This window comes from Malaclemys terrapin, chromosome 6 (assembly GCF_027887155.1).
Source record: "Malaclemys terrapin pileata isolate rMalTer1 chromosome 6, rMalTer1.hap1, whole genome shotgun sequence".
Taxonomy (NCBI): domain Eukaryota; kingdom Metazoa; phylum Chordata; order Testudines; family Emydidae; genus Malaclemys; species Malaclemys terrapin.
In genome coordinates this window covers 74,621,424-74,648,366 of record NC_071510.1, presented here as the reverse complement: position 1 = coordinate 74,648,366, position 26,943 = coordinate 74,621,424, and the positions used below count along the sequence as shown (strand labels likewise).

General features: G+C 37.0%; 1 protein-coding gene across 4 annotated transcripts in view; it reads right to left on the bottom strand.

Annotated features, from left to right (window-relative positions):
• The window catches only part of MCTP1 (multiple C2 and transmembrane domain containing 1), a 488,682-nt gene that overhangs the window by 201,059 nt on the left and 260,680 nt on the right, over positions 1–26,943 (bottom strand). For all 4 annotated transcript variants that reach the window (XM_054032855.1, XM_054032853.1, XM_054032854.1 and 1 more), the window contains exons 3-6: positions 20,977–21,119; positions 18,661–18,740; positions 17,489–17,597; positions 10,463–10,501 (exon numbers count right to left, since the gene is read on the bottom strand). In XM_054032855.1, coding sequence (XP_053888830.1) covers positions 10,463–10,501; positions 17,489–17,597; positions 18,661–18,740; positions 20,977–21,119 — 371 coding nt within the window. The remainder of the gene's footprint in view (positions 1–10,462; positions 10,502–17,488; positions 17,598–18,660; positions 18,741–20,976; positions 21,120–26,943) is intronic.

The following is a 26,943-nucleotide window of genomic DNA, read 5'->3' as shown; positions in this document are numbered from 1 at the left end:
CCAAAGTGAGTCTGCTGACTCTGTTTAGTGCACGTTCAATCTCTGCAAAGGAAAATGGAATTAAACTTCAACATATATTTGTGTGTTTTGGTAACATCAATAGTTTTCTTCTGTTCACGAAGTCCAGGACGGGACTAAAGTGATTATCGAAACCATGTGGAAACTTGGTACTTAAACCCATCTGAACTTGTGTAACAGAGAGTGAACATTGAAAACGCTGACATTTACACAGAAATATTACTTACCTGTTTTGATAATTAACCAGATAGGCTCTCTTCTTCCACTCACATTTAACACAAATATAAGCCCTACTGAATCTCTGGTTGTCTTTTCAAATATTAGTGTGGTAGCCACTATTCTCAAGTGTTTTGCTCTGCTATTGATTCTTACCTTCTATCATCCCAGTAATTTTTCTGTAAACATCATTTATTGCTGACAAATTGACATCTAGATGTGGATATTTTATGAAAGTGAAAATTCTCATACTTTATAGATTAAAGTACTTTTTAAAATTATATTTCCCCTCCCACTTCCAAATTATACTAAATTATTATTGCAACATATTAATCATTTTCTGAATTAAGAAATATCACACAAATCAGTATTTTTGTTTGCTGCCATAATCTTTATAATATAATGTGCTATTTCCCATTTTTTTTCTCAGCTCATGAAGCCTCATGCAACACTAGAGGTTGTGCCTCAATTCTAATAAGGGAAACCATTTGACAATGCTGCCAACGCTGGGGGGGAGGGGGGAGGAAATCAGTGACTACAAACTTAAACATCTTGAATCAGGCACAAAATCATTATAAAACACAGCCACCACTTTCAGCCTTTCACTTTGTACAAACTCAGACTTGTTCCGGAAGTGCACACAACATTTTAAAAAAATCAGTGAGATGGGTAAAGCAAATGTTGCACTGTTATGCAAATCCTTTTTATAAATAATACAGGAAAATGTATATTTTAGACAACATACACAATTCTATCACTGAGCTCTGACAAAAACTGTGGCTGTAATGCAAGTTAAAGTTAAGTGCATAATTTAATGTTGTAAATGGAAAGGAAAATAAATATTTAGGAACAATGTTCTTAAATATTCATCCTTCTTTTGTCAATAAATGTCATAACTATTTTACAAAAATTTGTAGGTCTGGTGAATCAAAAGTAATTTCCAAACACACACTGCAGGATGCCAAAATATTTATACTGGGATGCTGTTAATTAAAATAAAAACTTGCTATAATTCAGACTATTTCTAGGTGAAGTGATGGAGAATGGACTTCAGTCTTTTTTTGATTATACCAGCTTTATATACTCTAGTACTAATATGGTAGATAACATTCTTAATGGAGCACTATCAGAGCTCAAAACAACTTTTCCTTGGCAACTGAAGGTGGAGGAGGGAAGAGGCTTTTTTTCTGAATCCATAAAGTTTGCTACTTCAAACTACAGATTGGAACTAAAAAATTATACTGACTACAGACCTAATTAAGAGCAAAGGCCTTATTTTAGAAGACAATTTCTTATCTTCACATTTCCCCTAAATTTTACCAGTACACCATGACATGACAGAGAAGAGCTGATAATTGTTAATGACTACTTTTTTCCATTATGTTTGACTAAAGGTGCAAGATAATCTGTTACTGCACCTTTCCTTAAATTAAGGCACTTAGAGGGTTTTACTGATGTGTTTTAATGTGTCATTAATGTATCAAATTTAACTATGCCCTCCAGATTTAAGGACCAATCCTGCTTCAGTTGACGTCAATGGGAATTCTGCTCTTGATTTCAATGGGAGCAAGAGCAGGCCATTACTGAGCTGAAAATAATTTTCAGTTTAAATGAACAATATTCCCTTCCAGAGCCTTATTTTGGCAAGCTTTTGCTATAAGGTATTATCTTGCATTAAAATTCCTCTGCCAAACTGATGATAATAAGAGTCTTACATAAAAAAGCATCAGCAGCTGGATTCATTTCTTGGCATGCAAACTGTGCTTAAGTGCACTTAGCATGTTAATTAGACACTCATGAGAGTGCAAAGTGCAAGTGGTATTTATAGATGTAAAATAAAGCTGTTTATGTAAAGACAGAATTATGTCACTGATCACAGCAAGCATTGGTTGGTTTTCCATCAGAAATGCTGATTCAATGAAATCAAAACATTCCATGGGAGTGTGCAGATTCAGTCAAAACTTGACAGAAACCAGGCAGATAGGCAGGTTTTCTGCCTGTTTGCCTGTCTGCCCTCTTGGACTCCCCAATTCCTCAGCAGCCTGTCTAACAGGTTGCTGGGAAGTCAATGTCCCAGGGCTTGCAAACCCTCAGCTCTTTGGTGGCCTACGTGACGAGTTACCAGAGAGCCCAGGCTTCTTAGCGCCCCAACTACCTAGGCAGTATGACTCTCCCTGGGGAGTTGGGTAGCCCCTAGGAGCAGGATGAAAAAATCTGTTTTGGCTCTCCCAAAACAATTTTTTTTTTTTTTTTTTTTTTTTTTTTTTAGAATTTAGCTCCTATGAAAAAATTCAAATTTTTGAATTTTTCTTCTGATTAGTAATTAATTTTTTCCCAAAAAATTCAATTTTTCCCCCATGGGAATTATATTTTTTTCCAGCCAGCTCTAATCATCATATTGGACAGCCAGTACCTCCAGTGGACTCATCAAGAATATTGCCAAAAACTACTCACATGCTCAAAGGTAGGCACTTGCTTAATCACCTGAGGGTATGTCTACACTACAAGAGGCACTGCAGCTACACCGCCATAACACTATAGTGTAGATGCTTGCTATAGAGATGGAAAGGGTTTCTCCATCTCTGTAGTAAATCCATCCCCTTGAGAGGCAGTAGCCAGGTTGATAGACGGATTCTAAGTAGCTGCATCTACTGTGTGAGGTAGGTCGACCTAACTGCATTGCAGAGGGCACAAAATTTTTCACAGCCCTCAGTAACATAACCAGGTCAGCTTAAGTTTTAGGTGTGTACCAGTCCTTAGTCAGGGCCTTTAAGAATGTTTATAATATTCAAAAGTAAAAGCCATTATCAAGTCAACCTCTGGCAACTATTATAAGTCACCACAGACATATCCTATTCTAAGCTTAAGGAAAAGCTGTGGTAATTGCATAACATTGTGTGGTTAGTGCTGGAAGATTCAGACTTTTTAATGGTAAACACAAGATTGGCTTCTATAATGGTTGTTGATAAACCAATGTTTTAGTTTATCCAGCTCCAAATCTGGATATGTGACTGATGCAGACATTGCACACTGCCTGTAAGGCAACACTAGCATATGCCAGAATTAAAGTGAGACCTTCTCAGTTGCTTGTTAGGAGGCTTACTTTAGACCCTGATGTTAATCATTCCTATACCACTACTTCATAAGCGAAACTAGCAGAAAGGGTGGACATACTGTATTCGCATAAAACCAACCCATTTTCTGACTCCAGCATAGGAGGATTTAGACCACAATTCCAATAGCAATTAATTGCACTTATCTCTCACTTCCAATATCCAGGATGACTATTTTGCCTATTTCTAAATCATTACAACACCTTGCACACAGTCCGTTATTTGAATTCCATGAACTATCAGTTAACCACAGTGGATATGGAAATTAGAATCATAGACTCATAGGACTGGAAGGGACCTCCAGAGGACATCTAGTCCAGTCTCCTGCACTCATGGCAGGACTAAGTATTATGTAGACCATCCCTGACAGATGTTTGTCTAACAGTTATTCTTATGCTTTATCCTTACACTGGTCCAATCATTTTGGGTCTGTAACCTGCATGTGAGGTAGGGTCCCTCTTTGGTCATGCCAGAGGCAGAAAGAATAAAATATATCTTAACAGTCATATGTGGGCCCAGCCTGGAGGTCCCTTTCAGAGAGTTTTTCAAAGCATTCTCTGACTAGTAATTGGTTAACTTCAGCAAGAATAAATGGAACAGCTTTATGTCAGATATCTTCTCAGTTGAGAAGCTGATTGGATATTTTTGGATTTACTTTACAATATTGTAAATCCAACTGTAGAAAACATTCATATACAAAGGAACAAGGAGGGACAGATCACTGGAAGGGCCTTTCTCAGAGAAGAGAAATCGACAGATCAGTTAACATTTTCCATTCTCTATTGAGTTGCTGACTAAATTGACTAAATTATTTGGTGAAGCCAGTTGTAAAAATACAAGAGAGAACAGTATATGAATACTAACAGACAAAAAAAAAAAAAAGACTAAACTGGCAGGATTAAGGCGGAACCATGGCTTGGAGCATCATATTCCTGAACAATTCTGTGTAGGGCAGCTTGTAGGGTCAGCTTCCAGGTTTGGATGTTGGTCCATGTTGCCACTTTGCATACTCTCTTTGCTAGACATGCTGGTCTTCTCTACTAAGAATGTGGCCATCGATCTAGGACTGGGCTTTGGGTCCTTAAAGTGGGATTAAATCCCTGATTTTGTAAATTGAATGCACTCAATTTTATATCCTGTAGAAATGACTTTTTGACCCCCATCAGAGATGAAAGTAGAGAAAAATCAGTTTTGACTTCTTGAATTCTGTTTAAGGACAAAATGGCAAGAATAAAATATTGTGAAATGGAAAATGTCCTTATAAATTGACTCCACTATATCATCAATGCCATGAAAAATGGAGCAGTAAGTTTCCAACTAAATTGCTTCCAGCTCTGAGACTATGTGTGGACATAACTACTGCTAGGACCTCTAGCATAATAGTAAGAAAATAAAGTGACATTGTACATAGCCTGCACTAGATTCTCAATGGGTGTAAATGATTAGTAGGCCTGTGAATGCCTGTGGAATAGCACTGAGTTTCCTGGGTGGATTAACCTATTCTGCAGTTTAAGGAATTTGAAGATTTGAAGCTGAATGATGAGGGACTACTCCCCTGGAGTTCAAAAGTTTGATACAAGAAGATATATGTCCCCTGAGGGTACTGGCTCTACCTCCAAAGGAGAGAACTTCTTGTAGGAAAAGATGGAGCACTATCTTGTAGTCCACATTCTTTCCAGGACATCAGTAAATTCAAAAGTTTTATGTATTGCTCAGGTATCCTGGCCGCACTGAAGTCAGTGACAAAGGATTTCACCCCAAAAGCACATTCATCACTTTCTATCAAATTAGAAATAGTGAGAAGTGTAAGGTTATGCATTAGGGATGACTAACAAGAATTTTAGTTACAAGCTGAGGAAGCATCAGTTGGATGTAACGGAAGAGGAGAAGGACCTCGGAGTCCTGGTTGATCGCAGGATGACTATGAGTCGGCAATGTGATGTGGCCGTGAAAAAAGCTAATGCGGTCTTGGGATACATTAGGCGAGGTATTTCTAGCAGGGATAAGGAGGTGCTGGTTCCTCCTTAAGGCACTGGTGAGACCTCATTTGGAGTACTGTGTGCAGTTCTGGTCTCCCATGTTTAAAAAGGATGAAATCAAACTGGAACAGGTACAAAGAAGGGCCACTAGGATGATCCAAGGAATGGAAAATCTGTCGTATGAAAGGAGACTAAAGGAGCTCGGTTTGTTTACTTTAACCAAAAGAAGGCTGAGGGGGGATATGATTGCTCTCTTTAAATATATCAGAGGGATAAATACCAGGGAGGGAGAGGAATTATTTCAGCTCAGTACTAATGTGGACACGAGAACAAATGGATATAAACTGGCCGTCGGGAAGTTTAGGCTTGAAATTAGACGAAGGTTTCTAACCATCAGAGAGGTGAAGTTTTGGAACAGCCTTCCGAGGGAAATAGTGGGGGTGAAAGACCTCTCTGGCTTTAAGATTAAGTTTGAAAAATTATGGAGGGGATGGTTTGATGGGATAAAGTGATTTTAGTCAATAGGTCAATAACGTGCCATCGCTGGTAATTAGTAACAATGGTCAATGATGGGATATTAAAAGTTACTACAGAGAACTTTTTCCAGAGGGTCTGGCTAGAGAATCTTGCCCGCATGCTCAGGGTTCAGCTGATTGCCATATTTGGGGTCGGGAAGGAATTTTCCTCCAGGGTAGACTGGCAGAGGCCCTGGAGGTTTTTCGCCTTCCTCCGCAGCATGGGGCAGGGGTCGCTTGCTGGAGGATTCTCAGCGATTTGAAGTCTTTAAATCATGATTTGGGGACTTCAACAGCTGAGTCAAGGGAAAGAATTATTCCAGGAGTAGGTGGGTCAGCTTTTGTGGCCCGCATCATGCGGGAGGTCAGACTAGATAATCATAATGTTCCCTTGTGACCTTAGAGTCTATGAGTCTAAGGGAATTGGTAAAACGCATAAAGTAGCAGAGGAGGTCACTCAAGATAGCACTTTCATTACTGTTTTTTAGTCTGTCTCTCTGTAAAAGAATAGTGATATCTTGCAATTTGATAATATTGCTGAAAAATCTATATTCTGATGTTGGAACTTTCAAGCAATCTCTTGAAAAACTGCCTGGTTCAGAGATCAGCCCAGAGATCTGATCGATGTTTTCCAGCTGAGTCGATCTACTGTTATGTTTAGGGGGCCCTTTATGGGAGTGGTGCTCAGGAACACAAAGTGTAAATCTATCTAATGAAAAAGTGACACAGGCTTCAAGTCTGTCCCCATCTCCCCATCAGACCCTGCCTCTGCTGTCCTTAAGAAATTGTCCTTTTACTCTCCAAAGATCCTTTTTACACTTTTCCCCCACTTCTGATTCTCCCTCCTGTGGTTACAAGCCAGACTATTGGACTCCACCTGGTCAGAGGTAAAACTTCAAAAGGAAGTTACACTTGCATTGTCCTTTAAGGGCTAGTAAACAGTCTATTTGAAGCTCTCAACCCCCTTCTTGCATAGATACAAGCAACTTCAGCTTGAATTAACCCCTTGAATTCATATAGCAAAAACTACCATATCAAACAAATGGAAGGAACATATTCATAAAATATTACAGGCATCCCCATGTCCTTCATGAGAGTAGATTGCATTTTTCAATAAAATACAACTTTGTTAAAGGAATAATCATGAGGAAAGCCTTTAGCTTTTCCAAGTCTACACAAAGAAAAAAAAACCCCAAACAATTGCTGAATGTGGGTAAAATTACTTATCAACCCCATCTGTTTTTTAATAATAGCTTGGATCTTAAAGGTATACATTACATCTCGCAGTGGGAGTAGTGTCTGTAAAGTTAACAATTACTAGTCTGAGTAAACACTAATAATCTAACATTTTGCAACAGAAACACATTTTTGTTTTGCAGATTTTTATCCCCTTCCTGTTTCTTATTATGATCAGATGATGTTTGGTTTTGGGCAGATAACACATTTGCTCTTGCTGACATATAAATCAATACTGAAGTTCATTTACTGTTTCACAGGCCACAAGCTTACTATTTATCCTTTTGATTTCAACACTAAACACAACCCAATCTCACATTATGTGAGTGCCAGAAGTAATAAGATTTCATTTGGAAAAAAAAACCCTATTATTGGCAGTATGGGTGAGAAAGAAAGAAACCTCATTAATGGAAGTCAAGACGAGGAAAATACTGAGTGAGTACTTAAGCAATGGGAATGCCGTCATCCTGTACAAAAGGATAAATACTACATTAAAAAAAAAAAACAATGCTACACATTTCTCTCTGTGATTACTACTTCCTTCAGGCTCAATAATACAGAGGAGATATGTTTAACCCTTTCCAGATAGCATTGCACTGTATAGGAGTATAAAAAGTTGTAAAGGCAAAAGATTGTCTCATTTGCCTCTCTTACTCATTGATAGTTGGCCAACATTTTACAAAGGGGCTCAGACATCATCTTCCCTTTGGATGGAGAAGGGCTGGAAATGAATCTATTTTTCCAATACATTTTCATAACCAACTAATTCAAGTTGATGTTCTTTGTTCATGAAAGCTCTAATTATATTAATAGTTGTATCACAGTATTATATGCTGGAAACAACTTGAAAAGCTAGTACTGTGGGTTTCACCGCATAGACATAGTGCTGACTCTCATAAGTACCAATTACAACAATTAATTAATGAAAAACTATTTTTAGAATGTATTAGGGAGTTTATAAAAGCAATTCATACCCCACAATCTGTAAAGCCAGATTCCCTTACTATAGGTGCAACTGTAAAGACCTTGGAGGGTTAAAAATGTACTTTATTTTAGATACCCCTAAAAGTTATCTGTATTAGCTTTTCCAATAAATCATATCATGATTTTAGAGTCTGAGATCTCAAGCTCCTAGGTCCACAAATAAATACTGTGTCCTACTGAAGAGGGGGTGGAGCAGAAGATTTCCCTCCTACACAATAATATGAAATACCTATTTCCAGACATTCCTTAAACCTCAATGATACTTCAATTTAATATTGATCCATCCTGCATCTCAGAGTATTGCAATTTTTGAAAGAAATTCTATATTTGTGAATACAAGAAAACATCTTTAGTACAGATTGCTTTTTTTAAATTTAAAAAGGCAACTGTTTGAAGTTTCTCAGAGGTTTGCAATTGTAAAAATAGTACCGGTGAAGATGGACTAATGGGCAGAGTGCAACTGAAATGGCCTAAGATGCATAATAAATGCAGTTTATTACATGATGCAATTTATAACCTGACCATCACCATCATATATATGGTAGAAACATGTATGTATATGAACTCCAGTGAATCTGGTTTCAGTGAATTATAGATACATGAATACAATATTTAAATTAATACATTCTTTATGTACCAAACCTTTTTATATGCCTATCAGTGAGAGTCGCAATTGTTAAATGAATTGCTGTTAAATAACTAACATGAAAGTGAATATAGAACAAATCATATAGGTAGGACATTTTGGAGAATTCTTAACTATGATATCATCAAGCATTTTGGATTATCAAGGCTGCTAACTGCCCATCGTCAAATGCAGATAAAACATGAGAAATAGCTTTTCAAACTAGGGAAGTCCCACTTGAGCGAAGGTACTACAATATCAGAAGTTAAAGCTTCATTTGCAGGATATGTAAACCAATGTGATTCACCAGCCCCACAACATTTCATTAGCACTTCAGAAGAACTCCAATCTGAGTTCCCAGTGTATTATGGAAATTGCTGGAAAATGCTTAAATTAATAATCATACTTCCACAGCATCTTCCATCTAAGAAGCTAACTTTTGTGCAAATATCAATGAATTATTGTTCATCACACTACTGTGAGATAATTACCTATCATCGTCATTTTACAGATTTGGAAAAGAAAAGAGAGGATAAATGGCCTGCTTAATCTTACATAGGAAGTTTATGTGAGTGCCAGGAACAGAATTCAGGAACTCGCAACCCTAGTTCTGTACTTTAAATATGATTAAATGATAAATATATTGATTTAAGCATTTTCCATTGAGTATGTAATATAGAATTGCCCTCTGCAATGACACTATAGTTAAGTTTGTTTATATACTAGAAAAGTAAAGCATGTTTTTTTAAAAAAATAAAACTCGCCCTTGGATGGTTAATATGTTTTAAGGAATTTACAGGATAAACAGCTATTCTCAAAATCAGACTTTGCGGTCAATTTCAAATCTTGGAGATGTTTTCCTATTTTTTTTTTAAAGTTACATAAATAAAAATGAATACAACTCAAGAGCAGTACCTATATTATACACAGTATATGCTTCATCAGAAAGCATACTGTACTCATGTGGTATCAGTTCCTAAAAAAAGCAACAAAAACTTTTAAAAAGTGTGCAGAAATATGCACAGCAAATATGGAAAACTTAACTTTGTTTGGTGTTGGTGATCTCAGTCAAAGTCTTAGTAGCCAGATATGTACATTGCATACACAACCATAACTGCTTACACTATGGTGGAGAGTGTTAGCAGAAAGGCCAACATCTGAACTGGCTTGGAGATAGCCCTATTCAGCTACCACTTGTTACTCCCTGACATGTTCCCTCAAAATAACGGTTGAGGCACATTGTTGGAGTGGGGGTACAGTAGGAAAACTTGACTACTCTTGTTTCTCCTGTGTCTGTCCTGTGGTTAGAGGATTTAATTCCTTAGAACTATCAAGCTAGAAACATTTGCAAGCATAATTTCAGTCAATTAAAATCAAATTCAAAAAAATAGTTAAAGTGATATTGGGACACAAAGATCCCCATATATCTTTCAGCTTAGCACATGAACTTTTATTTTTAGGACCTGTTGTGTACAAGAAAAATTACCATACATGATAGGTTACCAATGTTAGGGAAAACACTGCCATGTTTTCCAGTTACATAAATAACTGGAAGTGTTTGGATGAATTTGAGACAAGTTAAAAGGTTGTAAAAACACAGTTGAATAGTTTCATTATTACTGAAAAGGCGCACTCAGTTGTCCCCAAAATTATATAAAAATATAACTTCATAGAGAATAAATCCTGTGCCATCGTTTGCAATGCTAAGAGAGATATTTAGTATGAAATATGATTCTTCTAAAAAATAATGCTAAAAGACCACATGCTAAGAATTACCTTACTTGATCTTTTCCAACTCTTCCTCATTAGCATGGTCTGTAAATGAAATAAAGCATTTTAATGACCTTTTACTCTGACAGACATAGAAAAAAGGAGGCTAACTGTCTTCCAAAGGGACAATCCACATTTAACCACAGCTTCTGTAGTGACAACAGATATTTTCCAGTGACAACTACACAAGACTGAAATCAAAGCAACTAGAACCATCTCTCATACTCAAGCAAACCCTTCAGATGGATTTGGTTCTCCTAATATTTTTGGAGAAATTAGGATAATGAATGCGAAGAATGTCTAAAATAAAAAAAGTAGGGAAGTGGATAAAGCAATGAAAAAAAATCAATTATTTTAAAAGCAATTGCAATTTTTGACTGATCACTTGAGTAATAAGGGCTTTGAATTTTAGGAACCCGTGCTCCAATACTTTAGAGTACTCTAGCTCCTTTGCACAGCAGATACAGCCACAGGTGGATACCTCCTGCATAATGGCATCCTTGGGTGGTGTGCAGCCACTATAGAATCTTTAATACTACCCTCCTATTAGTTAGTGGTTCTGGGGATGTGGTCAGGGAAAAGGTGTGCGACTGGGGCTCCCATGTGTATGGCTAATCCCTGGCCACCAGTGCAGCCTTTAGTTTGATCTTCCTTGCTCCAGGGTCCAGGCTAGTGCCTGCTAATCCTAGGATCAGGTGAACACAAAGGCTGCTTAAATAAGTTGTTCTCTGCCCATCTCCAGACTTGCACCAAGCACTCCTTGGCTGCTCAAGAGACTTTGGCCAATTGAAATATTTCTGGATTTTATTTTCTGCTGCTAAGAAATTAGAACATTCTCAAAATTTAGTTGCTGTGCTATGAAGCACTGATCATGTTCTGCCTCTTCTATAGTTAAATTTTATCCACAGTACTGAGAAGCAATATGTTTTCTAAGGTGTCAAGTGTCTAGCCAGGATGTCGTATACTAAAACTGCTAAAGAATTGAAGGTCTCCAATAACCTTTTATTATTGGCACACTACACTTTCTGGTATTAATCTTACAAAATTATGATACTTGTTCTGACTCATTTTTAAGCATTTTACTTGAGCAATTAAGTTGTGTACCTTATATTCATAAAAAGGTTAGTGTTATTTTAGCAATGTAAGTTTTCATTTAGTGTGAACAAATTAAATGGCATTAAGTTCACTGAAACTCTCTTTGTTCCTTGCAAAATAAGCAAACTGTGCACTATGCTTAATTTTAGTCACTTTCTTTTTCAGGTGGCCAGAAAAGAGATTTAAAATATGAGATTTCATTGTCAGGAAATAAAAATATTGCATGGAGGAAAAAACGTGGAGGGGAGAAAGATGCATGTTATTGATAATCTTAAAATAAATGATGAGATTTTTCCATACCAAAAATAAAACCTTGTTTAACTGGAAAATTGGAAGAAAAATGTTTAACCCATGTGTATTTATTTAAGCTGCTAAGGATAGTTTAAACCCAAAGGGCCAAATTCTGTCCTCAATAAATAATACTCAAATCTTAACAAGTACTTTTCATCCACAGATGTCAAAGGGCTTTACAATGTTGGGTAAGTAATATTACCTTTATTTTTACAAATAGGAAAACTGAGGCATAGAGAAGTTAAGTAACTTGACTAAGGTCACACTCTGAGTCAATTGCAGAGCCAAGACTAGAACTCAGATTTCCCGAGTCCTATTCAGTGTACCATACTGCCACCCACTGAATACAGTGTGTTTTGGATCATATCCTAAGTGAGGAAAGAATTGGGCCCCAATAGATAGAAATCTAATACTATTTAATCTCTGAGAAATTTATTTTGTATTCTAGCTACAGAAACGCATGATTGTACGTTTGAGCTTATCAATATTAACAAAGGCTGTTGCAGTACAAGTTTAAAGTTGTAGTAATAACAATCTGATCAACTTTTCTTAGAAGTCAATAAATTAAATGCATAACACAAAACAGACTGATAGATGAGCTGCAGGAAATGGTATCATCTGAAAACATTCCATGACTTGAATCCATTCCACTCTTTCATTTTCTTTTTCTGTGATATTTACAACCTTTAGGCAGATACATAATATTACAGAGGTAAAACATAATGGAATTCAAGGGAACAAACAAATCAACTACATTTTAACAATGGGTATATTTTTTCTAAAATCAAACTAAGATTATGCATCATTTGGGATAAACCACTTCAGAAACAAATCAATACCACAGATTTTATTTGTATTCATCAGTAATATCCTTTTAACATTTGTATATTTGAGAATTTTTAGCTTTTATTTTATTTTTAATCTTCTAACATTAGCCAAGCAGTTTATAGTTCTAGAAAACATAATGGAACATACAGCTCAAATGAACTTACAGTTACTTTGTAAGTTCTCCAGTGATGAAATCTGTTCATTGAACTTTGCTAGAAAAAGATCTGAAAAATCTCATGCAGGCACAATATCACAAATGACCATGATACAGGACACAAGTTTACAAGAGGCACACCAATATGCTTTTTAAGTCAGTATGCACGCAGTTGTAAATTATATATATGCCATGCTTTACATTACACTTTACAAAACAAATATTTATCATAAACAAATACAATGAGTTAAAAAACCAAACAAGCTTTATTCATACATGACTCAGATAATTTTAAAGCTAATTTTAGGCCTCATTTTTTTCTAATTAGATTTTTTTATATGTAGCAATTAATAGTGTAAAGTCATTCATACAGTACTGCTTAATTTTTGTAATTAGAAATAGCATTTTTCTAGTGCTTCTCATATTTTATTTTTCTCAACTCTTCTTTTGCTTGCATTGATTATCCAAACTGCCAGTCTACACAATGACAAATGATTCAAACTGCATTATTCATATAAGTAAAGGACAGTGTTAGCACCACACAGCAAATACACAAGATTTTCTGATTTAGAATTGTTGAAACTAGTGCTACTGCAACTAATATATATTTTGGATCCATTTCTGGAAAGGAACTCAAGAAAAATAGCTTTTATGGTTAAAATGGCCCTAAAACTATAGAACTACAATTTTTATTCATGATATTTTAGTAATGCATTATGAATGTGCTTATACCAATATTGTACTGAATTTCTTTTAAGCTAAGGTATCTTTTTCTCCTAGAAGAAATATTGGAAATGTAGAATATTTAGCATAACTTTACACAATTTATACCATCTCATTCTTCCCAGTACCTAATATGCTTTCGCAGATTTTCTGTATTTTAGAAATACAGAATGCATCAAACAACATTATAGTTCAAAGGTTCATATAATTACTGGCAATGTTTATTCGGGAGGGGCTGAAGAGAGGAACAGAATCCATACAGGAGGCATGAGATACCAGGACTAATCTCCACTGCCGAATGATGATGTAAAAGTTGCAGAGCTCCTGGTGCACTATCCTTCAGGTCAGTAGCATAGGGATACCCTACCCATGGAACCTAAGGATATTTCTGAACTTATGACATCCTAAAACACAGTACTTCTAACTCCAGTATTTATAACTATTAAACCATGTTTGGAGATGCTCCAAAGATTTCAGTCCTATTCCAAAGTACACTTTAATTAATAAGTATACTGTACGAATACAGATGGCAGAGTATAAAGGAAAATTATTTACTCAAACACTACAGACCATCCGCTCTCATTACTTACTCTGGGACCATGTATGTTATTTGAATAATTATTTTACAAGGATCACATCTTGCCTATGAAGTTGCATAGGAGTAAATAAGGGAAATGTTTTGCTTTTTTATCTGTAATATAATTAACTGTCTCGTGAATCTCGTCTACATTTAATTCCCTGAAAACTACCCTCATTATTACAAGACCTCTTAAAAGAACTCCTTAGGATGATGGTTTAATTGGAATTAAATAAGTTTTTTAAATCTTTATGTATAACTAAAATAAATAAGTAAATAACATGGAAGCTGAACACAAGATATATTGAATCTTTAAATAATTGATGCATTCTTATGAACCAACTCAGTGTTAAGTTGGTAGGTCCTCTTTCCCTCATGGTGACACAAACTCTTTTAATGTAACTTTGCTAGAACTTTACTCTAATATGCATAGTTTGGCATGCTGTTTTTTAAAAAGAAATTCCATCCTCAAATTACAAATAGAATAATGAAGGTCTCAGACCGTCTTCAGAATGGGAGGTCTCAAACAATCACAGTTTGAATGGAAGCATAAAATTGTCCCTTTTGCTAAAATAATATATAGAAAGTAAATGGAGTTGAAGATGTAACATAACAGCATGTTTTCCTGTTGCTACTATCATAATCCACTGAATCTGGAAGAGGCTGCTAGCCAGACAACCTATGCACTCCTGTCCCTTCTCACATTCAGTTTCTATCCCATAAGGTAAAGATCCTGTTGAGGGGCAGGAATGAAGAAGCCATGCTGTTATGAGGTAATATTCATAATATTTAGATTTCACTGTGTAATGGATGGTTATTCTTCCTGAATAGTGACTAGCACAATATCTGTGTTTGAGTATGTGTGTAAAATAAATAAATAAATAAAAATCTGTAGAATGTTACTTTCTACATCAGACGTTTTCCTTCTTCTGACTGTTAAACTTTGAGCAACAGGGTTGTTGCCAAATAGCTCAGTAATACCTGCTTTAATGACAAAATTTAATCTCAGATATGTTTTACAATTTATCAGAAATGATGCAAATTTGTAGGATATTGTGCTGAGCAAAATGGATGAAGCCATTGTTTAAGAGAGACATTGCACTTTCATTTTTTGAATATGCACACAACAGGTTTGTCTTTTTTTCAGGCAACTCTTACAGAATGTCATGAGGGGGCTTAATGGTGGGAGAATTGTCTGCAGAATTCTAATGCTACAGCATTCCAAGAACCAGGCATACACATTCATGTACTGGTGGTTTAAATATAGCTGGAGGAAAAATGAAAAACAATGTTTCAGTCCTCCACAGCCTTCCTCATCTTGTAAGTAGATAGTAGTTGTATGACACTCCAACAAGACTATGTACTATATGCTACAGTCCTGTATTAAACAGGGTAAAATACAGTCTGTGGAAGACCATGGAGACAAATTTTTTTTTCTGTTCTCCTACCTACTTAATCACTTAGCTTGGTTTACTTGACCTTTGATGCTTGCTTCAGGTAGTAAGACTTATGTTTGATTGTTGGCTGTGGCGGGCGGATTTTTTACTCCCTATTTAACACCCAGAAGATTAAAAGGATTGTTTCAATTTTGGTGTTTAGGAGTGAGTACTAAATATTTCTTGAAATTTATTTCACATAAAAGCTATTTATAATTCAGAGCAAAGACAAATATGGCAACCCAAATTCCATGAACCACTGGGTATGTTCTTATGTGGCCCACTGAGAGGGTGAATGGAAAAGGCAGTGGGGAGGATTTACCATCATACACCTTAAAACGCATCTCACTATATAACTTGTCAAGGGACTGATGCTGCTTTCCAGAAAGGATTCTCTCCACTTCCTTTGTGAAATTCTAGGGGGTAGACTAAGGTTTCCCATTCATTTGAATAGAGGAGTCCTTCATGAGATTACAACAATTCTCTGCCCCTGTGGGACTAAAAATGTGTGTTATAGGAAAGAGAATCCATGTTATTTTACAGGCACTGTTCAAACTGTAGTTAATTTCTACATTAACTAAATTAGAAATTAGAAAATTTCTAATGTAAATTGGTCAGCAGCGCTTGCAACTCAAAAGTCAACAGGAGAAAAGATCCAAGCTAAATGCTAAATTTACATTATATGGGCATTTGGAAAAACCAAAGGATAACATTTTCAAAATCACCAAAGTGTCTTAGACTCGAAAGTCAATAGGACATACACTTTCAGAAATTTTACACAAAAGATCAAATTTAATGACATAGGTAATAATAAAGGGGTCCACAAAAAATATAAAATTGGCAAATCCTGTAGGAAAGCTCAAGTTTTCTGCATCTAATGGCCAAAATACCCACATAATGTCAACATTTTCTAGTGTTTTAAAGTGCCTATTTTGATGTTACTGCTGTATCCTCTCTGATTCTATGAAATGTCATCCTTCGAATGAAAAGTGATAACTTTGCAGTCAGCATAAATAAACAAAAGGAAATATGCTCAGGAATAAAAATTGACACAATATACATGTTAATTCTTCATTACTTAACTTTCTCATATTTTTAAAAGCTATAGTTGCATCCATGTTCTGTACTGGAAACTAAATAAAATTGTCTCTCTTTATAGATTTTAACTGAAAATGAGAGAGAACTAGTTTATGAAGCTGTGAATTAGATTTAATATGTTGCAGATTTCACAGATTCTTTCTTAAAGCAAACAGTTACCTGGTAAAAGCTTGACAATGAAAATCCGTCCTGACCAAAAAAATGCTTGTTTAAGTTATTTAATGTATTTATTTCTGTGCTTCTCCCCATCTCTGAATCCTTGTTCTTGACCATTATTTTTGTGCCATGCCCTTGTCTTTTACATGGCATGATGGATAAGTAAATTACAGTAAGTGATGAAAAGAAAGGGTCATTTTATTTATGGCACTTTACTAAGACATCAAAAAATATCCAGTGTTTCCGCAATTAAATGCCAAGAAGCAGAAATTCTAATTATTACAAGTTTTCCTCTTCGTTCCAACACTGGAATATGCCTGAAATGTTGACACTGCAGCACTAGGTCCAAAATTCTTTAACAAGAAAATGGTTCATCAGTGCACTTCCATATAATTACTAATATTCACCTGGAATTTTATTTGAGACTGTTGTACATTTATGTTCCACACGGATCCCTCACTATTTTCACAAGAGGATCTGATCTAAAGTAGGACACTTTTGCTCAAATGCATGATAAACACTGATCAATAGTGTCTACTTATAAACAAATTTGTTTCAAGATTGCAGTCTCCTCTTCTTATGCTACTAATCATATGACTATGGAAGGATCATATTATCTATGTTCTGTAAGTGAAAACAGGTTAACACTTACTTGTTGAAACTTTTAAACTTACCACTTCCCTCTGTCCTTCTTTGGGAGCCAGTAGAACTGATAATAATATACATCCCAGATCATGGTCAGGGTAGTGAGGATCCTTCAAAGTCAAGGTGATATCTGTTGGTCTAGCAGACCAAAAGACAAATATTTATTCTGAATTTCAAGCACCAGTTTAATGATGTTTCTGAAGCATCAGGCTCAACAGAATCCACATTTTATATGAAACAACTTAGAAAATAATTAAAAAAAAATCAATTACTTTAATGAGTTTTAGTTTATTTCTATTCTTAAGGACAGACATCTAAATACATTTGTGTAAGAGCCAGCATGTCTCAAACGTAGATCTGCTGAGCTGCCAGGCAGTGAACATCTCCATACTGCCACCCAGCAGCAGCTGTAACCAGCTCATGCCCCATTATCCATGACTTGCTGTGGACACAGATCATGGGAAGCCCTGCCTCAAGAGGTCTGCAAGGCAGCAGCTTCACAGCTACTGATTAGCTCCCTGCTGTATATAAACCCAAAAGGTGTTCCAGGAAGTGTCCTGGCAACAGCACACTTCTCCTGTAGCTGCCACAATCATTCCATTCATGCTCTTGAAGTCCTGGCTTCAATCTCAGCTTCATTTGGACCTTTCCTCCTGACCCAGCCCTTGAAACCTGACTCAGACTCTGATCCTTGGTATCAACCCCAGCCTGGAACTTGATTATGAATTCCTCTACTACTCTCAGCCTCAGGTTTGACCTTGCTCAAACCCTTGGTCCCAACTGCCCTTGTTGGGATCCTGACAATTTCAAATTCTAAGCAGCTTGGACATACTGAAGCAATTCAGTCTGAACTATAACATTTATTTCAATTAAAACAGAAGAAAACTAAATTTAAGAACAAGATGAGGTACAGATCAGAACAAAAAAAAACATGGGAACAGAAATAAAATGGCTGCATCCTAAGCCATCTGTAGGTACAGCTGAAAGTGTTATGTATGATGACTTAACACAGTATTATTAACATTAATGTTACAACAATACTCTAAGTCTACGTGTCCTTTGACTGTTAGCTGAAGTGGCAGAGGCTAGTTATTTTTAAGCATCTTGAAAATTCTATTTGCAATGCCACAAGTATGAGATTAGTTGACCTCTCAAGGACTGTGCATATATGACTCCATGGACTTTCACACCTGCATCATACCTGTTTAATTCTAGTGACGCAAGATCCATAAAAGCTGAGCCAATGAAGTCGTCCTGAAATCCAAAATCATAATCAAAGACCTAAGACATACAAGAGAAGAAAATATTTCCAGTATTAGAAAACTTTTTTTGAAACTTCCTTAATTAATAAATGTTTAAGTGTCCATTCTCAGAGTAGATTTTCATCCTGTTAAAGCAGAATTACCATAGGGTTCAAGCCTATCTGAGGTAAGTAAATTAAAATTTGAAGCTGCTCATTTAAAGTTCAGTGTGCCTACTTATGGAAATGTCCAAGGAACGATCAGATCTGGACTGCATAAAATAATATCAACCTTCTATTGACAGAATAAGCCATTTTATAACAAATCCATTGAGACTGAAGAGGAAAAACATATGCAAGAGATTTTTTAAAAAAAATATCACAGATTCAGCCTCCAGATTATGAATTATACCTAAATTGTTGCATTGAGTAATTCTATAAAGCACACGCTGGAGGGCTGAGACATAGCTATCAGAAGCAAATGGTCTGTGCACCGCTAGCAGTATAATTTTGCAAGGTGCTTTATAGAATTTTCTTTAAAAAGGAATTACAATCTAAATTAAGCAATTAGGAGATTTACATATGGGGATTTTTATCACTGGAAAAATTAATAAATCAGTATGTGGTGGGTGTTAGCTGACTTGTCTACCACCAAAGGATGGAAGATCTCACGAAGCATCTAAATCGAGGTGGCCAAACTGTGGCTCATGCAGCTCTTTTACAGTTAAAGTGCAGCTCACGGATCTCCCCTCCCCATTCTCCACCTACCAGACTGGGCGTGTGTGTGTGTGTGTGTGTGTGTGTGTGTGTGTGTGTGTGTGTGTGTGTGTGTGTCGTTATCTGATTAAAGTATGACCATGCAAACCATTGTTGCTACCACTGTTATATAAAAGCAACGAATCTTATACAAAGTGTGACATATGGCCACAAATGGTTAAGCAGCTTACAGGCTAAATGACCCAAAGCCAACCATTAGAGACGTGTTTAGAAGAGTATGTAAATGGTAATTAGGGCCATTTCATGGTAGATAGGCTAGAATTTTGAAATACAAACCTATATTGTTAGAAATCAGAGGCGATACTAATTGTATGTGTGTACTCATATCTTGTCAAATGTTAGCCATGTAAACAGACAGTTCCTGTCTGTCACTATAGCTGTTGATTTAAAGATCAAAAGGGAATATTAACATCTAGATGAATCTTGGGTGAAATAATGTCATTGTCTATATGTCTCTTTAAAGTTTGTGATAGACTGCCTAATGGATGAATTGCTTTGTGTTAATTTGGGTAGCGAATTACCAGTGATGCTTAGGAAATAGGTCTACATCAAAGTATCCGTGATTGCCTATTGTTTGCCTAAGGACTCCTAGCTGTATAAAGATGCATGGGTCCCAATTCTTTTTATCTCAGATCTACTTAATGCTTCAGGCAGTGGAAGCCTAAGCCCAAGATTGAGATCTCCAATCCTAAATTGGAACACCCTGAAGAGGTGTTATCAATACAAAAATGGTACCTCAGATCCCAGTTTCCCTTCAATTTTGGATTAAGTCCTTTTTTTAAAAAAAAATAACCACTCTCTTTTTAATGATTGAATGGTGCAAGGTATACCGCAATCCTGCAAGGCTTGCAAGGAAAACAATATAAAGCAATGCAAAATATACGTTAAAAAAAGACACCTTATTTATTTATGAATATCAAAAACAATGGAAGCTGAGAACTCTGCACCTCACAGGATCAGGCCCAAAATACCCTTCACCAAAGAACAGTTTTTTAATATGGCAGAAATGTGTTTCATGTAAAAATTATACTATGTATAGTGGTATCATAAATACAAATTAAAAACATTATCTATAAAAAAATCATTAAATTTTTTCCTTTTCTTTACTAATAACAATAGACTATTAAAAATTGAAGAGCTTTGGAAGCCTAATTTACAATTTTTATTTCTTAATTTTGCATTTCACTCAACTTGGATAAGAAAGACAGACGTCTTCTTTTTAATCGGTTTCACTTTCTGTACTAGCACACTATTGTCTAAAATGACAACATGAAAAAGATGTATTTGAATTTTAAAAATTGATTTACCTGATTTTATAAAAATATAATGAAATTCATTACCACTGTTTTGCTTAAAAAAAATACTGTAGAGGATAAAAATTAGCTGACCAAGTCCCTTTATGAAATGTAGAATTACATGATAATTTTTTCAGAGATAAAGAACAGTATCTTGAATTGTTTAGTAAAACTTCTACAGAAGTAAAATAAATGAATGGCTCACCTTTATATACAATGGTTCCCTAGGGTGATCAATAAGAATGCAAGTTTTTTCCTCCCACACAGGATTGAGGTTCTTGTGTATAGTTTTACTTCTAAACACTTCTTTTCCTCCAATTTTAAACTTGACATATGGATCGCTGGTCCCTGTTAGAGAGAGACACATTGATGCAATTTAATTACATAACTTGCGTACATTGGAAATTTAAATCACCCTTAAATTAATTAAATATAATTTCACTGACAATATGAACTTTGGAGAGAAGAAAATAGAGTTGATAGAAAAATAACTTTGTTTTGTTACTTTAGGATTTTATTTTATACATCGGTAAGCTATGTTATTAGGACAATGGGAAAATATGAAGGGTGAAATCCTGGTCCTATTGAAGTCACTAGCAGAACTCCAATTGATTTTATTGTGTCCAGGATTTTACCTTTAATTTGGGAAGCTTTTCTTCCACTACCATGAATAAGCAAATCCCCCCGCCCCATTCTCAACACCACAAACCCACATCCGCACAGGTTTAGTGTCTAAACTCACTCCCTTCCTGCAGTCATCCCCACTGTCCATCTAAGAGAGGCTCCAACCCTTGTTAACTGTAATTAAAACATTCTGGCACCAGTTCTTGTGCGGTTTCTTCCAAAGTTGTACTCTATACACTGCCAAAGAGGGACTTCAATGCCTACACTAAGAAAGCATTAGGAATGGCAATTTTCAAAGGCTTTCATATCATAAATACAGTTTAGCGTATGACCTAGATTTCTGTTTGTGTTGTTCTAAGTTCCTGCTTTGATGGCGCCCTGACAGAATCAAACTGATAAAGTGCAGAAAGACCACAACTCTTTCCCTGTACTTTTTAAATATAAAATTTAATGTTACAATTTTGTAAAAATCTTGGAAACATTAAAATTGGGTAAACACTCCCAAGATGCCAATTTTAACCTACTTTTGTAAAATTGAATTTAAATTTCATAAAAGGTGCTGAATTGACTGCAATTTTGCTGATTCTCTATCTGTTAACTGTCTACAACAAAACTTTGTTTAGCTCCATTTCATCCAAGACGATTTTAAAATAAATGCAATACCTTCAATGTCACCACAATTACAAGAGATGCGAGAAAAAACCGCTAACACAGAATGTAGAACTTTTCCAAATTTTCTTATTTATATTTTTGTATACCTTAAAAAGTTTATAATCATATCCACAAAAATATAATAAATGAATTTTGTGAAACTACTTTATACCTCTAAACAAAAATAAGACTTTTAACAGTGCTCTTTGCAGTATTTTATCTAGCCACTAGATGGCACTGTTATTTACCTAAAAACTATACACTCCATTCCAAACCATATCTGTGGGTATATTTCAAGCAGGTTTAAGTCTAGTTCATTTATTATAATAGGATCTTAGTTTCACTGGCAACACAATGTATGGTCCAATGATAAGAAATAGTGAGTCAACCAATTCCTTCACTCTTCTACCTCTTCAAGGTAAAGATCATGTCTTTTTCCATTTGTTCTGTAAAGCATCTAGAAAATTTGGGGTGTATGTAACAAAATAAGCAATAGTAATAATAGCTAAAACAGTTTGGCATCATGCCCAAACAAAGTTTCCCCCACCCCTTCACTGTTAAGTGTACCAGCTGTCAGCTTAGCTGTTGCCTTTCATGCTGCATTTCACGGTACATCTACACTAGCGACCGTACATGTGTCCATGCATCCATCTAAATTCCAGACACTTGTGTCTGAAGGTGAGTAAGCGAGCACCCTTTAGGGGCATGGGTAAGTATGTGTCTTTGGCTGTGGCACAGCCTTGTACCTGTGCCAATTTGCAGTGTGGACAGGGCAAAGGGGTGTGTACCAGATCATGCATTTCAATAGTCTTCCACCTACTAGTCCTACAGTGCACTGTACCCATTTTTGCCTGACCCCGACCCAGTCTATAAGGGTCCTTGTCCTCCCCGTGCCCCTTCCATTTTCATTGGTAGTAGTGAGTTGATCACCTCAGAATACCTTTCCACTACACTTTTTACAGATCAATGCAGGTGAACATGCATCCTGCTCAGAGAGCAGATGCCTGGTCTACCGGCCACACCATGTGCTGATCAATGTATAGTCAGAGTACACCATCATCCACCTGGAGTAGCAGGAATATTCACCTGTACCTGGAAATTTCACAAAGGCTGGAGTAGGCGAGCAACTCAGCAGATTCTGGCCCAGTGCCAGGAACCTGAAGCTCCTTTACAGGAGGGCAAATCACTCCAATAGTCACTTTGGAGGAATCATCATAGATGCCCCCTTTTATAATGAGCTGCACTGGGTGCAGTCAAGGGCTCCCAATACAGAGCCTGAAGTGGCTCATAACTGCCCCCTCAACCCTGCTGGCCTCATTGTTCAATGGAATGCTGATGAGGGCCAGAGTGAGGAAGCAGCAGGGAGCACAGAGTGATGCCCTGGAAGACAAGGAGCACGTGATTCTGCACTGCTAGCTGGAGGAGCTAACAAAGGAACCCCCCATGTATGAACCAGAGGAGGAACCATAAGCTACAGCAGGAACCAGACCCCAAGGCAGGTAAGTTACAATGGATCCACACCAATATCTCCTCTTGTTCAGGTGCTACTCTCCTGATTTTAAGCCCAAACCCTGCTCTGTTTCAACCCTTATATGGTCCCCAAGCAAGACACAGCTATAAATCAATGATTGTATTGATTTCCCATGAACTACTGTTATGCATTTGCCAGAAGCTATAAAACAGGTTGTTTGATAATAATCACTGTGCCCCGGTGTCTGTGCATTTCTCGGCCAATCCACAGGCAGCAAAGGCGTGAGGGCCATGCTGACCACAGGAAAGGAGGGGCTAGAAATGTATAGTTGGTTGTCTAAAGTTAGTAACAGCCATCTTTGTTCCTTGGAAAATTACAGTTTCATGCTCCTTCCTCCACCCATATCTTACCATCCCCTTTCAAACATATTGAGCCATGCTGAACAAGCTGGGAAAAATGGGGGTAGGACAAGGAACCAGTGTGGCAGTTGGACGAATGCAGTGCGGTGTCACTTCACTATAGAGAGATGAGGTAGTTGTGGTGTTGATCTGAAACTTTGGGGAACAAAATAAAGTTGTGGCATGTCTCTTTCCCTGTCCATTTCACCATTGTTAGGTGGGCACAGGGGCAGGATTTTCTAGTGAAGCTGAGGAGGAACAGCTGGTGTTCATGGTTAGCTTCGCTTGTGCCCTGGACACTCCATATGCTAGCTGAGAATATAGTCAATTTCCAGTCAAACTGCATCCCAGTCCTGTAAGCATATGTAGTCAATTAGTTCATTTTATCATCCATTTATCATTGTATTATGTGATGTTATGGTCAACTCTCATGCTATTTCATATATAATCCATGTATGGTAACTAGATTTAAATTGTAGGATTATTGAAATATAGGATTGATAAATATTTAGGAATGAGGAGTGTGAATTAGGTATTAGTAAAGCATGGCTGAAACAAAAGGTTGACAGGCAGAGACATGTAAGGTTTTAGCTTAGCCAGGCTAGGCTATAGGCTTAAGAATGCTGGACATGAGTGAGTGACCAAGGAATAACCCTATGCCAGCAAGGTCACAAGTTTATTGCATAAGATGTGCCAGTAGGTGAGGTTATGGAAAAATGGATTGGAATAGACCGCAATGTATTTTCCAAGACCACAAGACACCTGATTGTAACATCTTTGAATGTCTGTTTGACACTGCAGGTAGATGGCACGCATAAATGCTAATGAGAATAAGAGAAACTAGGAACAACCTATGAAAATTGGGGCAGTTCAGTATTCATGGGCTGCAAAAGTACAGATAAGGAAAAGAAGGTTGACATCTTCATGCAGATGAATAAAACCTTAAGTTTACTCAGAATTACAATATAAAAGAGGGTTGGTCCCCTGATTGGGTATAAGTGGGAAAACCCAAGGGATGACCCAACAGGAACTATCCTTCTACTGATGATTATCTATTGAGAGGTCCACCAGATCCTAGAATACCTTTGAGGATGTAAGTATGACAACAGTTATAATTACCGGTATTACATAGGTTTTTGTAGAATTTCTAGATTCATGAGTAATTGTAACTTTATTTATTGCTTTAATAGAATTTATAGTACAGATAAGACTTTGTACTTTGATTGTGTCTGTGGTTATTACCCTTGGTTTTCGTGTGTTCCTAGAGCCTCCAAATTTGAGAAAAGCACCAGAGACAATTTCACTGTATTGAGCCTGAAACTGTAGCAACCAGAGCCAAACCCATGGTGGTATAATAAAACATCACTAAATTCGCTTTAAATAAAATTAAAGGCTACACATATTTCAGCAAATTTCTGGTATATCAAAAACTCTAGCTGGGTCAACTGCACTACAAATTTGCTTGGTTCACTTTCAGAGCTGACCAAACCCCTTCATTCAGCAAAATGTAGAGGGGTGCCATTAGTAGAAACAGCTCTCTGGCATAGATAGCTGGACCTCCTCTACAGGACTGGAAAGCCACCTCTCTTTTCCATTATGGTACCCTGAAAACAGCTATGTTCTCCAAACATTCAGCTTTTAAAGAAGAAATTGCAAACTGGTAACATAGCCCTCTGGAAGTAACTGCATCTCCCACCCCCACTTCACCCTCCTGAGAAAATATAAACAAATATTTTTTTAAAACATTTGTACATTTATCTCACCATTATTAGCTTCTGCTCCTTCCTCAGGGGCTGTTAAAATTGTCTGAGAACCAAGGACAGACTAACAGTTGCACTCCTGGAATGCTGAAAAATATCAATATCGTGGCCTCCCACAGCAAAGTCATGTAATATGGGGGGATTTCTCGACTTCATCAAAGGGAAAAAATTATAATGCTAGCCTCATCTTTTGAATTGGCAGGACTTTCAGTTGCTGAGAGGGAAACCATTCCACTGGGGATGGGGATGGGGCAGGAGAAGCACAACAGACAGACAGAAGATCTTGCAGGAGCTGCTTATTGGCATGGACAGGAGGAACCAGGGCATTCTGAGTTCCTAGGGTATGAGATAATCAGGCTCTTCAGCAGGAAGACACATTTTGATTAACTGGCTCTTGTCTCAGCATGGCATAAGGAACAGAAGATGGCCTAATGGAGAGGCTCATAGAACTGGCGGCTAAATGAATTTGGGGTATGCCTGCTGCCCTGGCCACTATGTCTCTCCGGGAACTGGCAACACCTCCTCCTTCTCACCCTCCTCCAGTTGTCACCCAGGGTGCTGTGGTGGCAGCGGACCCAATTCCATCAAGTGATTCGGAGGAGCCTGCAAACCTCTCACCAGAGATCCCCTGAGTGTCAAGGAGGGGAATGATTAACTCACTGGAGTGCCTGAAGCTCACCAAGTGCCTGCCCCCTAAATCCCACATAGGAAACATCCGGCTGCCCTCAAGACAATTTTCTTTTCTTATCAGAGAGAGGGGAAGGGCAAGGGCAAGGAGATGGGTTCAGAGACATTGGCATTTGGCCATTTTTCATAGATTCAATCCTGTTGTGTTTTGATTTACTTCTCCTTTGACAAAAAGTTTCCATTACAAATTGTATATATTTATTTTAACAAATGTCAGTTTCCTTTATTTGTGTATGGACCCTCATTCTTAAGTATGAAGAATATGAAATGTTTTCAGGTTTGGGGGCCCCACAATTCACAGCACATGAATTGGAATAGTGTAACTACCTGGTACCATCACACTGCAAACACTTTTCTGTCCATCCCACACCCATTAACTCCCCCAACCCCCCGCTCCAACTCCAAGGTCAAGAAATATCTGAAGTCCCAAGGATACATGAATGGGATGAGGGAAAGTATATTATGTGCTTACAAAGCATTGATAGTTTTAAAAGTTGCAGAACTCAATACAGAAAATGAGTAGATTAACATCTTTGTGGCTTAGTTTGCATGCAGAACAATGAAACACAATGAAAGTAATA